This window comes from Lissotriton vulgaris, unplaced genomic scaffold (assembly GCF_964263255.1).
Source record: "Lissotriton vulgaris unplaced genomic scaffold, aLisVul1.2 SCAFFOLD_2556, whole genome shotgun sequence".
In the NCBI taxonomy this organism is placed as follows: Eukaryota; Metazoa; Chordata; class Amphibia; order Caudata; family Salamandridae; genus Lissotriton; species Lissotriton vulgaris.
The window spans coordinates 136,592-150,413 of record NW_028242678.1 but is presented as its reverse complement, the minus strand read 5'-3'; the positions used below and the strand labels follow the sequence as shown (position 1 = coordinate 150,413).

Here is a 13,822-nt window from a genome sequence, read left to right as displayed (position 1 = left end):
TGGGACTTGAACCTTGTACTTACTTTTCTGATGTGCGCTCCCTTCGAGCCACTTCATAACTGTCCTCTCCATCTTCTTACCCTTAAGACTGCTTTCCTGGTTGCCATCACCTCTGCCAGGAGAGTGAGTGAGCTCCAGGCTCTTTCATCCAAGCCTCCATTCCTTTCTGTCCATCCGGACAAGGTTGTGTTGCGGACAAGACCCTCTTTCCTGCCCAAGGTAGTCACGGCCTTCCACATCGGGCAGTCCATCACCTTACTCACCTTCTTTCCGTCTCCGCATCCCTCTAAAGAGGAAGAGCGGTTCCACCGTCTGGACCCAAAACGTGCGCTCTCTTTCTATTTGGATCGCACACGCCAGTTCCGGGTGGATGACCAACTCTTTGTTGGTTACGTGGGCGCTAAGAAGGGGCGGGCGGTGCACAAACGGACCATCTCTCGGTGGGTCGTCTTGTGTATCAAGGCATGCTACTCCTTGGCTAAGAAGGAGCCTCCTGTTGGGCTGAGGGCCCATTCCACTCGGGCCACGGCGGCTACAACTGCCCTGTGCCGGGGAGTCCCCTTGCAGGACATCTGTCAGGCAGCTACGTGGACCTCGCTGCACACGTTTGCAAGACACTACTTCCTGGGCAGCCAAGTCCAGAGGGATGGCTTCTTTGGCCGTTCCGTCCTCCAGGACTTTCTGGTGTGATTATTGGTTCGCAGACCCACCACCGGGGTTGGTATTGCTGGGGTATCTATTCTAAGGTAAGGAATCTAATACTAACCTGTTTCTTTCAGATGCACAAGTTACTTACCTTCGGTAACAATATATCTGTAAGAAACAGTAGTTAGTATTAGATTCCTTACCGCCCCACCCATCCTTCCCGTTCTGCGAACCGATATCTAGTGTTAAGGTCATCCCTTTCAGGGCCCTAGTTTCATGGCACCAGTGTTGGTTTTTATCATGGCTCTGCGTTTCTGGTGCGGAAAAGCTGTGTAAAAGAACTGACGTCAGCGCGCGAGGGCGGCGTCTAAGTACTCCGGCGCAGTCATCCCGACGCCGACGACGGACGCGGAGCCGCAGACTACGCCTAGCGCAGGGGTACTGCCATGCAAAAGTTTCCGGATCCAGTCTGACGCCTGGGGAGATTCTAAGGTAAGGAATCTAATACTAACTACTGTTTCTTACAGATATTTCGTTACCGAAGGTAAGTAACTTGTGCGTTGCATATATTTTGGTTTGCATATCACAGTGCAACTTGTTTCGGAGCCATGAGACCTTCGAGGAGCTATGCTTGGTTTCCCAGTGCAAAGCAATTTCCCTTTTTGCTATCAGTAAATGCTGTGGGGACGATCCTGTGGTAGCACAGCTTTATAACTTTGACTATTCCTAACAGGGCCAGTTTTGGGGAGGTGGGGTGGTGGGGAAATCACATCAGAGAGAGGCTGAAATACATCTGTCCAGTGTGCAGCTATTCGGGGGCATGTCCAAGTCATGTGGGCAAAATCCGCTTCTAAGGTCTGGCATTTGGGGCCATTAGATGGCTTCTTTGAGTCGTATTTGGTCAGTTGCTGCGGCGTGATATATGCCCCATGCCCCAACTGGCGAACTTAAAGTGAAGGAGCTTATGTCTGTGGTTGAGAGATACCCTTTGTATTTGTTCATGGCAATAGGTCCATTCCTTATCAGTTAACGAGTGGCCCAGGTCTTCCTCCCATCGCTGTCTAACCCCCTGTCCCGAACCTGCTTGAGTGCCATACATGCCCGGTACAACTTGGTAACCAAATTGCCCCTTTCTTTATCGGTTATGAATAGTGTGAGCGGTGTAAATTCCTGAGGCGGGGATGGGAATGTAGGGGTGGAAGAGCGGAGCGCCCCAAGCAGTCTGGTTACTACAAATTTGTCCATGTATTTCAGTTCGGAGTGTGCAGATATGTCCATCATAGTTATTGCTTTCCCATTTGGGAATAGGGAATCAAGGGTACAGAGCTGTAATTTGTTGAGAGTATGTTGTACCACCATTCCGAATGTGATTGGCAGAAACAGGTTTTGTGGCAATGAGAGATCCGGGGAATACAAGGAGCCATTACCCACCATTCGACTAAGTCTGCGCCTGGCCCAGCATGTAGTAGAAAGGGGTTGTATGTCGGTTGGGTCATGTGGTATAGCTAATGTAAACAGTGCCCCAAGGGGGGCGGGAGCTGCTAAGTCATGTTTGGGCTTCATGTATGATATACGTGTATCGGGTTGGAACAAATGGAGGGCTAACTGATCTTGCACAACCAAATAGTAAAGATGGAAATCTGGTACTGCGAATCCACCCTGATCGTAAGGGAGTGTTAATGTGTCCCACGCTATCCTACCCGACGGAGTTAGTGCGTTCTCCTAGTCATTAGGCTCTATCAGCAATAGCATGCACATTATGATCCACCATGACTTCTCCAATCCTTGGCTGAGCATACGCAATTGACTGTAGTTGATTCCTGGCTCCACCAATTGTGTTAGCTCTCCGTCTCTTTTATCAGCACGTTTTAACTCCAAATTGTAAATGTTGAAGTAGGGAGAGAGTGTGCTTGCAAAGCAGAGGCACAGCTCACATGCCTTGCACACGTTGATGCTGGTTTCTTTGACGAATCCTCAGGTCTCTGGTAAGGGATAGGGGTGACTTCTTGGCCGTCTCTATCAGCGTCCCTTGACTCATTGGGTTAGCTGGAGGGCTTCCAAGCAGACAAGTCGAGCAGCTAGCCAGGCTAACAGACCTTGAGCAATGCAATTATTTTAGTTCTAGCATTGAGGAAGTGGGCAGCCTGGAGCTCCACATCACAGCAAAATCCAAGTAGTTCTGAATCCGTGTAGATCTTTCCAGAGCTGGAGTGAAGCTCCAGCTATATAATTTGATGTGCTTGGTAGCTGGGCTGTAGTCCTCTGCCAATACATTCTCAAAGTTTGTATTTCTACTTAACCAGTTTGGTGTAGGTTCCCTACTTAAATGTGTTTCTCGAAGGACATGCCGTGGTCGCCACCAACAAGACGTTATAGGGGCTCATGCCTACGTTATACTAGGAAGTTATAAACTCAAGGTTTTTGCTGCAGAGGGAATCCTTGCTTATTGCCCTCAGACAGGACCTAGAGAAAAACAAAGCAGAGCAGAAGAAGGGAATGGGGATCGCATTGTTGCTCTGGGGCAGAAGCCACCCGTTATCGTGCATTTACTATTTTAACTAAATAGATTTTTGCAAACAGTGGTGGGTGACACGAATATCCAAGCGACCTATTCAAATGCTCATCTGTACATAAAGTTCAGGGACACCAACCATTCATAAAAAACGTTACACTTGAAGGAGCCCAGTTTGGCTCAGCCTCTGAGCCTGCATTACAAGGGGATACCAGTAGGTATAACCTCTGCGTTTCGCAGCTTCCCCACTAAAAACGAATGATCCACATTTGGGCAAAGGAGTCTGTAAAATCATGAGTAGACCTTAATCCGTTTAATGCTTCATTGCAGGTGTTCGGGGTATCCTCCGATCACTTGATACCTCTGAACAACTCAGAAAAGCTACCTATTTTGTACCACATGTAGTAAAGCATTCAAACGGTTTCATAGGAATTACTGACATTTGCTTTTTTACCCTATTCTGTCACTACTACATGTCAATTAGAGATCTCTGTGATATCCAGTCCCCATGTTGTCTAGTAATAGTGGACGTTTATTTCCTAGTTTCTGGCTCCGTTGGTATGCAGTCATAATTTATTGTATTTACCAGTGATTACAATAGTTAAAATAGACAAACTTTTTAAAATCTAAATAAATGAATGGAAGAAAACAGTTGGTTTCTTAACTAATATGATTAGATAATAATATTCATGATCTAAATTATTCATAAGTTTACCAATACAAAAGTTCGATTGTGTAGTAAAACACAAATTCACTGCTGCAGTGACTGTTCTTATATTAGCTTCTTTGAAGGCTACCTGTAGATATTCTCTGAGTAAATCTAATAAGTTTGGGCAGAGACAGACAATTTGCATATTAGTTTTGTCCTTATTTCCACAACGTCGGCATCCCATAGAGTCAATGCGATATGAGTTCCATGAAACTCCAAAGTGGGATAGAAGTATGTACAATAGTCTGAGTCGCCAACATTTCCTTTCTACTGCGGCCTCCAAATTTGAATGAAGGCAGGGTCGTTTTAATGTAATTTAAACTACTTCAGAATATTTATATATCGAAGATACTAGATCTGGCTATTTCCCAACAATATTATCTTTATTAGTTTCTTACGAGTATTCCTTGACAAGTCAACTAGAGACCTTAATTGTGTCAATTTTTGATATTCAATTAGTTTGAGTGTTGAACGATCTAAATCGGTTTTCCTAAAGTGGTTTATTTTTCTCACTTCTAGAATTAGCCACTTTAGTGTATTATTTGATTTACTGCAGTCACAGATGTAATTTAGCTTGGCTTCTGTGTGGTGGACCAACAAAGATGTCAAATTTTGTTACAAATGTCACTTACTATGTGGTGTCACAGAGCATAAATCCAACCAAATAGCTGATATTTTGCATATAACTTGTGCTCATACTTATTATTATTTTGTTGTTGCATACTGGTATCACATAAAGAAGTGTGGGAATACGTTTTGTGTTTAAGACATCCAGCGCCTGACCAATCCCTCTCCCTTCATAGATCCTAACAAACCTTTTAATAGATTTGTTAATTATCTCTGTTTTTTGCTTCTTCAATTGAAAATGGGGAGCCCAAGTAAAGTTCTCATCAATAGGTGTGCCTCGGACTCATAGCAATTTACCTTCTCGACTGGTGCCTTGCCATTTGCCAGGTGGTATGCATGCAGTCTTGTTAATTGATATATAAGACATTTCGATGTGAGAGAATGAAAGCTGGCCCTACCTGGGGGTTGTTGAATCAATAGTTGAACTGAGATGTGCAGATATGTATAAGGAAAACAAGAAGAGTGCCTGGATGCAGCCCTGCTTTAGTCCATTCTGTGTTGGCATTTACGGCTATATAGTGTTTTCATTGGACAGTTTAATTTGTAACCATGGCTCAATTGGTGTTACTTTAATATATCATACACATAAGGACTGAACAATTCTTTACATTCGATACTACACGCACAGTACCAGTATTTCATTCATTTTAGAGACCTGCCCCAAAGTCAGAATGTTGGGAATAACTGTTCTTTTCTTTCTCTCTCGTTGTAAGCTTTTCTTCAGTGGCACCACCTAATCTTTTAATACCGTATAATCCATTTGTGCCATTCATTCTTTCTCCGCTTTAGTGCCACTATTCATAGCTTTTGCGGTAGGCCTTTTAACAATGGCCATATACCTGTTCTCCTTAAGTCCTAGGGCCCATAGATTAGCTAGCGTTACAAATGCATTTTGATCATTTCCATGCGAGTTTTAGTTTAAAGGAGACGTCCCCGAAAAGGAAAATAATTTGTGTACCAAAATGGTGCATTAGTACTATTTTTGGGGGGTCTTTGCGTGTCATAATAATAATGTTTCTCCATGGATTGCATTATGATGAGTAAAATATTGTGTTTTTTAGGTATTATTTCAACATTTCTTCATGTCCACCCATTCGGAGCCAGCATAGAATATATTTGCTCTTATTTGCAGTGTCTAGATTCCAAGGTTTGTATAAATGGACTTTATTTATCACTTCAAAGCATGCGTTTTTATCCAAAAAGAAAGTGTCTTCCGTGGTATTTAAATATGTGCTCGTCTTATGATGTTGTATTGTTAAACAGATTTTCGACCATACCATTCCATGTTTTTATGTATATTTCATGTCTGTTGCATTTCACTGTTATGCCTACTGCTACAATTTGTAGGAATAAATGGAACTACTTTTAAGAGATAAATAGGCCCACTAAAAGACAGTGGTCGGTTTGTGTATGAGTTTGATGGACCTGTCTATTAAACATCGTCACATACACAGTCCACGTTCACCACACTAGTCCACCAAACGTAGTGGTGAACTCCAGATGGTCAGGATCTACTTTTGGGGGCAGCCTGGTAAAGGCACACCCCAACTTCCGGTCCTGTTCTGTGTATATTAGTCAGGCCCTTCGTAATATAATGATTTTCCAATTCACTCAGCATTCTCAAAATCGTCTCTTGTAAAAAGGACGCGGTTTTATAAAAGCTCATGCCAAGTTTACTAAACATGTCCTCTCACCTCCTTTTAATTGGTCCCAGCCCTGTTGCTGGACCTAATGAAAAGATGTGCACGGTGCTGCAGGCAAGAAAGTGGTTTACATGCTGCCTTGTGTGAAGTTGTGAACAGCCCAAAGAATCATTCTGCCCTGCCTGCCTCCTGTGTCCCTTTACAGCCCAAGAGCCTTGTGAGACATTAATAATCAGTCTAATAGAACAGTTGAGGAAGGGCAAGCTTTCTCACAACAAACCAGAGATCACACCACTCACTCGGGCAGAGCGTTATCTTAAGATTCAGAGCAGTGTCCCATCTTTAATGCACAGGTCAGAGCATGGATGCCCCCATAAGTGTCCATAAATGCACCCTGCTCTGTCAGTTCTATAAATAATTTCTGCCAGGCCCCCTCTCGGTTCCATACCCTGTGAGCTCTGCATAACAGAAAGGCTCCCGATTGTGTTCAATTTCTCTGCCTGAGATTGGAACTATGTGAGAAATGATTAGAACACCTTTGCGGTTAAAAAAAAAGTTGTAGTAATCCGTTTGGCAACAAGGAGAAAAGAGTAGAAACAATCTGAAACAAAAATGGAAAAAAGAAAAGATAATACTAAGAGCAGAATTATGTTTGAAACACTAGTGTCCTGTAAGAATGAATAGTATGGTATAACTCAAAACCTCAATAGATTAAAGGAGCAAATCTAGCTAGGAGACCAAACAATGAATGACCATTACACATGGTGAGTTAGCATGGCGATGTCCCAAACTCTGCTCTTGCAGCCTTTGTCACAACCCAGCACCTCCCAGCATGTCTGCCTATGCAAGGGATAAACTTGACAGAGGATCTGTCCCAAAGGAGAGGATGGCGGAGGGCACTGCCGAAGTTAATGCAGCCCCTTCACTCCTTCTGATAGAATTTGTGGCCAATATATTGGGGAAGCCTCTTGAGTGGAAGTCGTCCTCCCTCAACTGGAGCGGACAAATCCAAAGCAATGTCTGTTATGATTGTTTGGAAGTTATCAGTCCAATTTTACGAGTAGGAAAGGAAATAGAAAAATAGGTGTGGCTCATTTTCTGAGTCGTGGAAGGGAGGCACGGCGAGATATAGGGCCACAAAAAATGCAGCAAAAAATACAGTAGTCAGCAAGAAAATGTGCTAATCCACTCAACACTTTTCGTGGCAGCTTGTAGCCATAATCTGTTGTTGGTCGGCCAAGATGATAAAAGCAAGCAGGTGTCTGCATTTGACAGGTCCAAGAAGCACAATTTCTACCCCTGCTTGCAACCGCTGTGTTTCTTGGACTGGCCTGGTAGTTTTTGGGGCTTCAAAAATGTAAATGCCCTTTTTTCAGCACATTTTCTAGCATTCATTTAATACAAATGTTCCTTTTCATTTAAATATGTTACCGTGCAACGTTGAAAGTTAAAGTACTATTTTATCTTTGTAAATATTTTTATCAAATTACATTTATCACACCTATAAGCATATTTCATTCTTGCACTGGCATTGCGCCAAATGTCTTTGTTATACCAGTCAGTAAATGTACTATCCCTGAAGTCCACGAATACAAAGTGGACTTTTTGCTTTGGGTAGCATTAGTGACATATATCCAAACAAAGAGTTCACTTGCTTCACTAGAGAAAAATTATAATTTACAGTTATTGTACAATGCTACAGACAGCATACTTCTCTTGTTTCCACAGTGCCATGGGTAGCACATTTTAAAATCCCATAATGCTCCAGAATATGCAGTTCCCGATTTTTTTACCTGCCTCAGTAAGCAAAGAAGGTGGACTGGTCAGACTCTGTTATGTATCAGTGTCTCAGTCGGAGTTTACCCTGCACTGCCTTCTATGCCCACAGTGTACTGGCCATTGGTGCAGCGCCATGCTCGCTGATCTGATATGGACGCCCATCCACCTGGGTGGCACTGACCGGTTATGGGCAGCATGGCAAGTCAAGAGCAGAGATCCCAGCGCAACGCATATTTTCCAGATTTCTCGCTCTCTTTTTTACATGCAACCGCTTTTTCATTAAATTTGATATAATTGTATTTAAATTGTAAGGAATCTAGGAAAAACAAAAGCAGTGTTCAATAATTACATCTTACAATGAAATAAAATGCAACTAAAATTTTGTACAGTTTTTGTCACTCCAGACCCTAAACTATTTTACGACCGCAACCTCAAAGGCCCACTTCAAAGACTCCATAACAACATCTCATATTGGAGATCACTCCTTCTCTCCCTCCCAGGCAGAGCGGCCCTCTTTAAAATGCTAGCACTCCCTCGATTTTTATATGCCCTGCAAAATTGTCCATTTCCCTTAGCTGACTCCTATTTCAATACACTCGAAGGAGACCTCCGCCTCCTTCTATGGGACGGCGGTTCTCCCCAAATTGCTCTCCTTTCACTCACACAGGGGTGGTATGATGGGGGTATCTCCCTCCCAAATGTTCGACTCTACTATTGGGCTACTCAATTGACTGCTACTAATTCCTGGATCTATGGTTCACCCACGAACCTTGCTTTCCATCTAGAGAGATACCAGATGGGCCGCGGGGGTTACCTTGAGGCTCTATATGGCAAACACTCTTGTTCCCGATATATAGGCCCGATGTCCCACACAAAAGCAATTTGGCACCGCGCGAACAAGCGACTCGGGTGGGCTAACACTCTTACATTATCCACCCCACTTTGAACTTCACATAGGTTGGGTTCCCTCTGTCACTACCAGGGCATTGATAAGTGGGACACAATAGGCATTTCCACTTTAGGCGACATGCTTCACAAGGGCAAACTACTGACATTTCAGGAGCTCCAGAAGACACACGACTTAGCCCACTCTGAGGCCTTCCGCTATCTCCAAATTAAACATGCCATACTCGCCAACGTCCCTGATCTCTCTTCGCTTCCGCAATCCTCGCCCCTCGAGGACAGACTCTTGCCCGAACCCCTCCAGGCCAAAGCAATATCCTACACCTATCGTAAATTATGCAACAACCTGCCCAACACCTTCCAGCTTCTACGAGACAAATGGCAGGCCGACATCGGTGTCTTGGAGGAAGCTGAATGGCAGGCGGCACTGATGTCCCCTGCGCGAATCGGCTATTAACCACAGATTTAGGCTTATACAATTAAAGATATTGAACAGAACATACATGTCCGCTCCCCTTCTGGCCAGGATAGGTAGACGAACCTCTGACCTCTGCCTCCGTAACTGCGGTCAGATTGGCACCTTCTATCACATTCTCTAGGAATGCCCGGTGATTCGGGACTTGTGGGAGCGCGCCGCCCGCAAGATGGCCGATGCTCTAGGAAAGTCCATCCCTCTGATTCCCAAATGTGAACTTCTCAATGTGTGGGACCCCACTGATCTCACTGCACTCGAACAGCGATGGGCGGCTCTGGGCTTCCTCTTGCTGAAACGCGAAATAGCAATGCAATGGAGCTCACCATCTAAACCGCTTTTGATCAGATGGATTGCTGCTATGGATGTGTGTATGTTGTCCGAAAAAACGGTTTATAAGGTTAGGGGATGCCCTGGTGTATGGGATAAGAAATGGGGACAATGGAAAATTTATAGAGGTGAACTGTGTACTTCCCCTTCAACTGATATGGCATTGGATCGACCGGGCCCCCCCTCGTAATTGTGCCTGTGATACACTGCTGTAATGTACGTATTCTATGTCAAGATTGTAATTCATGATTATCTGCTCTGCTTTTTGTTCAATAAAAAATAAAAAAAAATAAACATGTACAGTTACAAGAAGAGAAAATATAGAATGCGTAAGTATAATAAAAACATAAGGAGATGAAAGCTGCAGGACTAGTGTCCCCCACACTCAATACAATTTAGAAAAGGATAAAGACCTTGGTATTTAATATGAGAAGAAATAGACCACAGTTTACATATGGCTTCAGCAATGCGTGGCCTGTTTTAACGGATTAAAGTTATGTTATAAAGGAAAGTCTGGAAAACATTCGATAACGATATTGGGTTAGATCATTTTAACTAGGTTTAAGTGACTTCTGGCTTTCCTCGACTTCCACAAACATTTTGCGAGAAGGGGAATCAATTGATTTTAAAAAAATGGAAAATGTATGGGTGGCATGAATACGGCATATAAAATAATAGTAGCTACTATCTTACTAGTGACCTGCCTACCAAGGTAAATATAATGGGGACGATTTCTCACTAAAGTTAGCTATTTTAGTTATAGGGAAATCTGTATTTAGTTAGGCTATGTTGCCTTTTTAGTTGGAATTACCCTCTCTTATTTTTAATTTCCAGATCTGCACCAGTGAAGTGGAGGCACTGATGACGAGGCTACAGCACACTTTTCAGCAAGAGATGAGTGGAGTTGGAGCCAGTTTAGAGAAGAGATGGAAATTCTGTGGCTTCGAAGGATTAAAGCTGACTTGACTCATGCTGCATTATTGCCTTCAATGTGGACATAACAAGTAGACATATGTGCTTCATGTAAGCCAAGGGTGCTCTAACGGCCTCTGCGTAACACGGTCCTCATGTCAACAGCTTTAAAATCCTAGCTATCCACTGGAACCTCCTATGGCTGACTTAACAAAAGTATCCGAGTGCCTGGGAATGGCAGCGGGGACAATATGGAGAATCGAACCTCAAGTGCTGTAATTTTATTTGTTGGTCTAATTTTTCTCTTACCTATTTGTCATGTCTTAAGCTTACCCGATTTTGGAGGTGTTTCATGTATTGTGCCCCTACAATTGCTGTGTGTTTTAAAAGACAGACTTGTTTCTTTTCTTGAAAGGGTAAAGAACATGTTTTACAGTTTGTATGTGGCCGGTGTCTCTTGAACCCCCACTGTTAAATCAGTGTTTGTAACTATCGGAGAATAACATTTGATATGATAGGAGCTCACGTCAATCAGAAACGTCACTCATTTTAGCATCCACGACAGGGAATTGGGTGCGGGAAGGGCAGAGACGTAAATCAATATTTTATACATTTGTAAACTAGAAATTCTGTTGCAGCTGGAGGAATGACATTCTCTGGCATTGATTGTCTACTTAAAGACTGTGATTTCCTCTAAAGCGTTTGGTTTGTGCCTCTTCTGTTTGGCGACAAGGAGGCCAGCCGCATTGCCTCCAAATAGACTGAAAAATAGAATAACTTCATGTAGGTGAAATTAACATGCGCGGAAAACAACTAATGAATTTCAAAGTTGCTTTTTCTGCCCTGTTATTGATGTTATTTTTTGTGAATAATCCTGTTTTAAAGCTGGGGGTCTTCAGTTTATTTCATCAGGGAAAGAGAACAGACTGAAATAAGAACCCCTTTTATTTTGCTATTCCTTGCAGTTATGGCGTTTCTGTCGATTTGTTTCTGCTGTCCTATGGTTGAATCGAACAGCAGCTACTGTCCCTCGTGTCTTTGTAGTTGTAATGTGGAGTTTCATGCTGGAAAGTTCCAAAGAGATGATGTTTGTTTTCACGTTGACCCACTCAGAGCCGGTACAAAGTGCAAACATTATTGCCACCCTATTCGACGTTTTATCTGTGCCCTCTCTCCTGGCTGTAGTGGTCCGATGTGCTGTTGTAGAGGCAGTTTGACAGCTAATGGATTCCAAGGCAACGTCTTGATTACAGCAAGCCCTTAAGCAATAGTCTTACTACTGAGATGGGCCGAAGTTGTTGAGATGGAGTGGGAAAACACTGGTAGGCTAAATATTGGTTGTACACATCTGAAATTAAGAAATCAAATTTACAACATGTGCCTGATTTGTACTCCGTGTCTATTAACCATGACGAGTTTTTACTGTTCTTACCTATCCAGTTTTTGGCAGAAATTTTATTTTTCTGGGTGGATTAGATGATGCTAATTTCCAGTGTAATATTTGTATGTGCCTATCTGCAGCTCTTTCGCTCTCTTGAAGTACAGTTAGTCAGGTCACACTTTTACGATCCCTTGTAGGGTTGTAGGAAGCTCCCATGAATACACACTGGATTGAAATGAGCCTACGGCTGGAAATCGAGAAATGGGCACTGCCATTGCCGTTGTTAGTACTGTCCATGTATGTTCTATGTTGACAAACTTAGTTTATTATTCGAGTGCAGTTGAAATAGTTTCCCCCTTCTCAAGGTATAGATGCTTTCCTTCGGTTTGTTGCCAAAACCAAGCTCTCAGTTTCTTTAAGACAAGGATTTATCAGTTTGCTAGAAGTGGGGGGGTATAAAAATATTCTGAGAGAGAATAGCTTCCTGAGAATTTACTACTGATTATTGTCAGTTCAGATAAATAAGTTCCTCAAGTTCAAAAGGGTGTAAATGCTAGCACTACAGATCCAGTTTTACTTACCTAGGAGTTGCTGGACAAACACACTATTTTCCACCTAAAAATGAAATTAACCTTTGTCTAGTTCATTGAAATCTTTGTTAAAATCTTTTTTACCATGAAAAGATGACCCTTTGGAAGGCAATCCATGTTTCAAGAGGCAGTCTGCCGAAAAGCACTTGGGACTGGCTAAAACTGTCCATAGTGACCTCGAAATTATCTGTTAACGTTTAACACAATTCAGGAATATTTCTTTGTACATTGCTGAGGTCTGTACTGTTTGAAGTTGTATTTTTCAATATAAAAAGCCTTTTTTACAGTTGTTCGTTTTTGAGTGAATATTTTATTACATATGTTAAGATTGTAAAGTCCTCTGCATGGTTAAAACGTATAATCTTGCCCCGAATGCCCAACTGTACTGTTCTCTGGATCCCTAATGCTGATTTGTGTTGTCATAGGCAGACACGAATCATGTATGTGTGCCATGGCATGGGCCTGTCTCAACGGATTGTGGCCATGTTGGACCGGGAGGAGTGCCCAGAGTGCTACCCTTTTGGACGTGGAAGGTTATTGCCTTCTCCAAAGAGTTAAGTAGCACAAGCGCTGTGGTGGCAGCATACTGTGTAGTGATCAGTCGGAGTGAAAAAGTCCTTTTTATCCTGGGTCACTGGAGTAAGGCCTACAGGCTCACTCACCATTTTTAAAAGTGAAGCTACTGTGTGCTTAACTCACCCCTGACCTGCATCCGGTAGATGTAGAGTGCTGCGCAGCATAGGAAAAGTGGCTCTGTGCTGGATGTATGTGTGCCTGGGAAAGGTGCAGTACAGGAATAGAACAATGCTGTGCAGAGCATATGGCTAGTGCATTTAGTGAGTATTTGTATTTCTGCGAAGAATACATTTCAATAGCGATGCAGTGCTGTGCAGTGCATGTGCAATGAAAGCATGTTTTTGGGTGTGTGTGTGCTTACGAGAAGTGCTAAACAGGAAGGGTGAAGTATTGTGCAGCATGCACATGGTGACTGTGTGTGTGTGTTAGCAAATAGCACACCATGGTACAATCCAGAGAAGCTACACTACTTAACAGTGTGCACAGTTTGAACATGGGTGTCTGTGGTGGCATAGTACATGGAGGTAACAGTACCGGTCAGGATGCGTTTTACATACATACACTGGATGCAAATGTGCCTGTAAAGGTGCATTTCATGGAGGACCCTGGGGAGGACATGAGGAGTAAAGGAATCCCCTCAGACAGATTACTATATTGCTGCGTTTTCATGAGCTGTGTGGGACAACCTGGAGGAAGAGAGAATCCCCTTTTACACTTCAAAAGGGTACTCTTTGATTCAGTGA

The 13,822-nt window shown here is 43.1% G+C and overlaps 1 protein-coding gene across 1 annotated transcript in view; it reads left to right on the top strand.

The window, feature by feature from the left end:
* Positions 1–12,785, top strand: part of LOC147668870 (ecto-NOX disulfide-thiol exchanger 2-like) — a 140,930-nt gene extending 128,145 nt beyond the window's left edge. Inside the window, exons 6-7 of the mRNA XM_086948384.1 lie at positions 5,555–5,640; positions 10,455–12,785. Coding sequence (XP_086804510.1) covers positions 5,555–5,640; positions 10,455–10,586 — 218 coding nt within the window. The 3' untranslated portion in view covers positions 10,587–12,785. The remainder of the gene's footprint in view (positions 1–5,554; positions 5,641–10,454) is intronic.
* Positions 12,786–13,822: the final 1,037 nt, after the last annotated feature.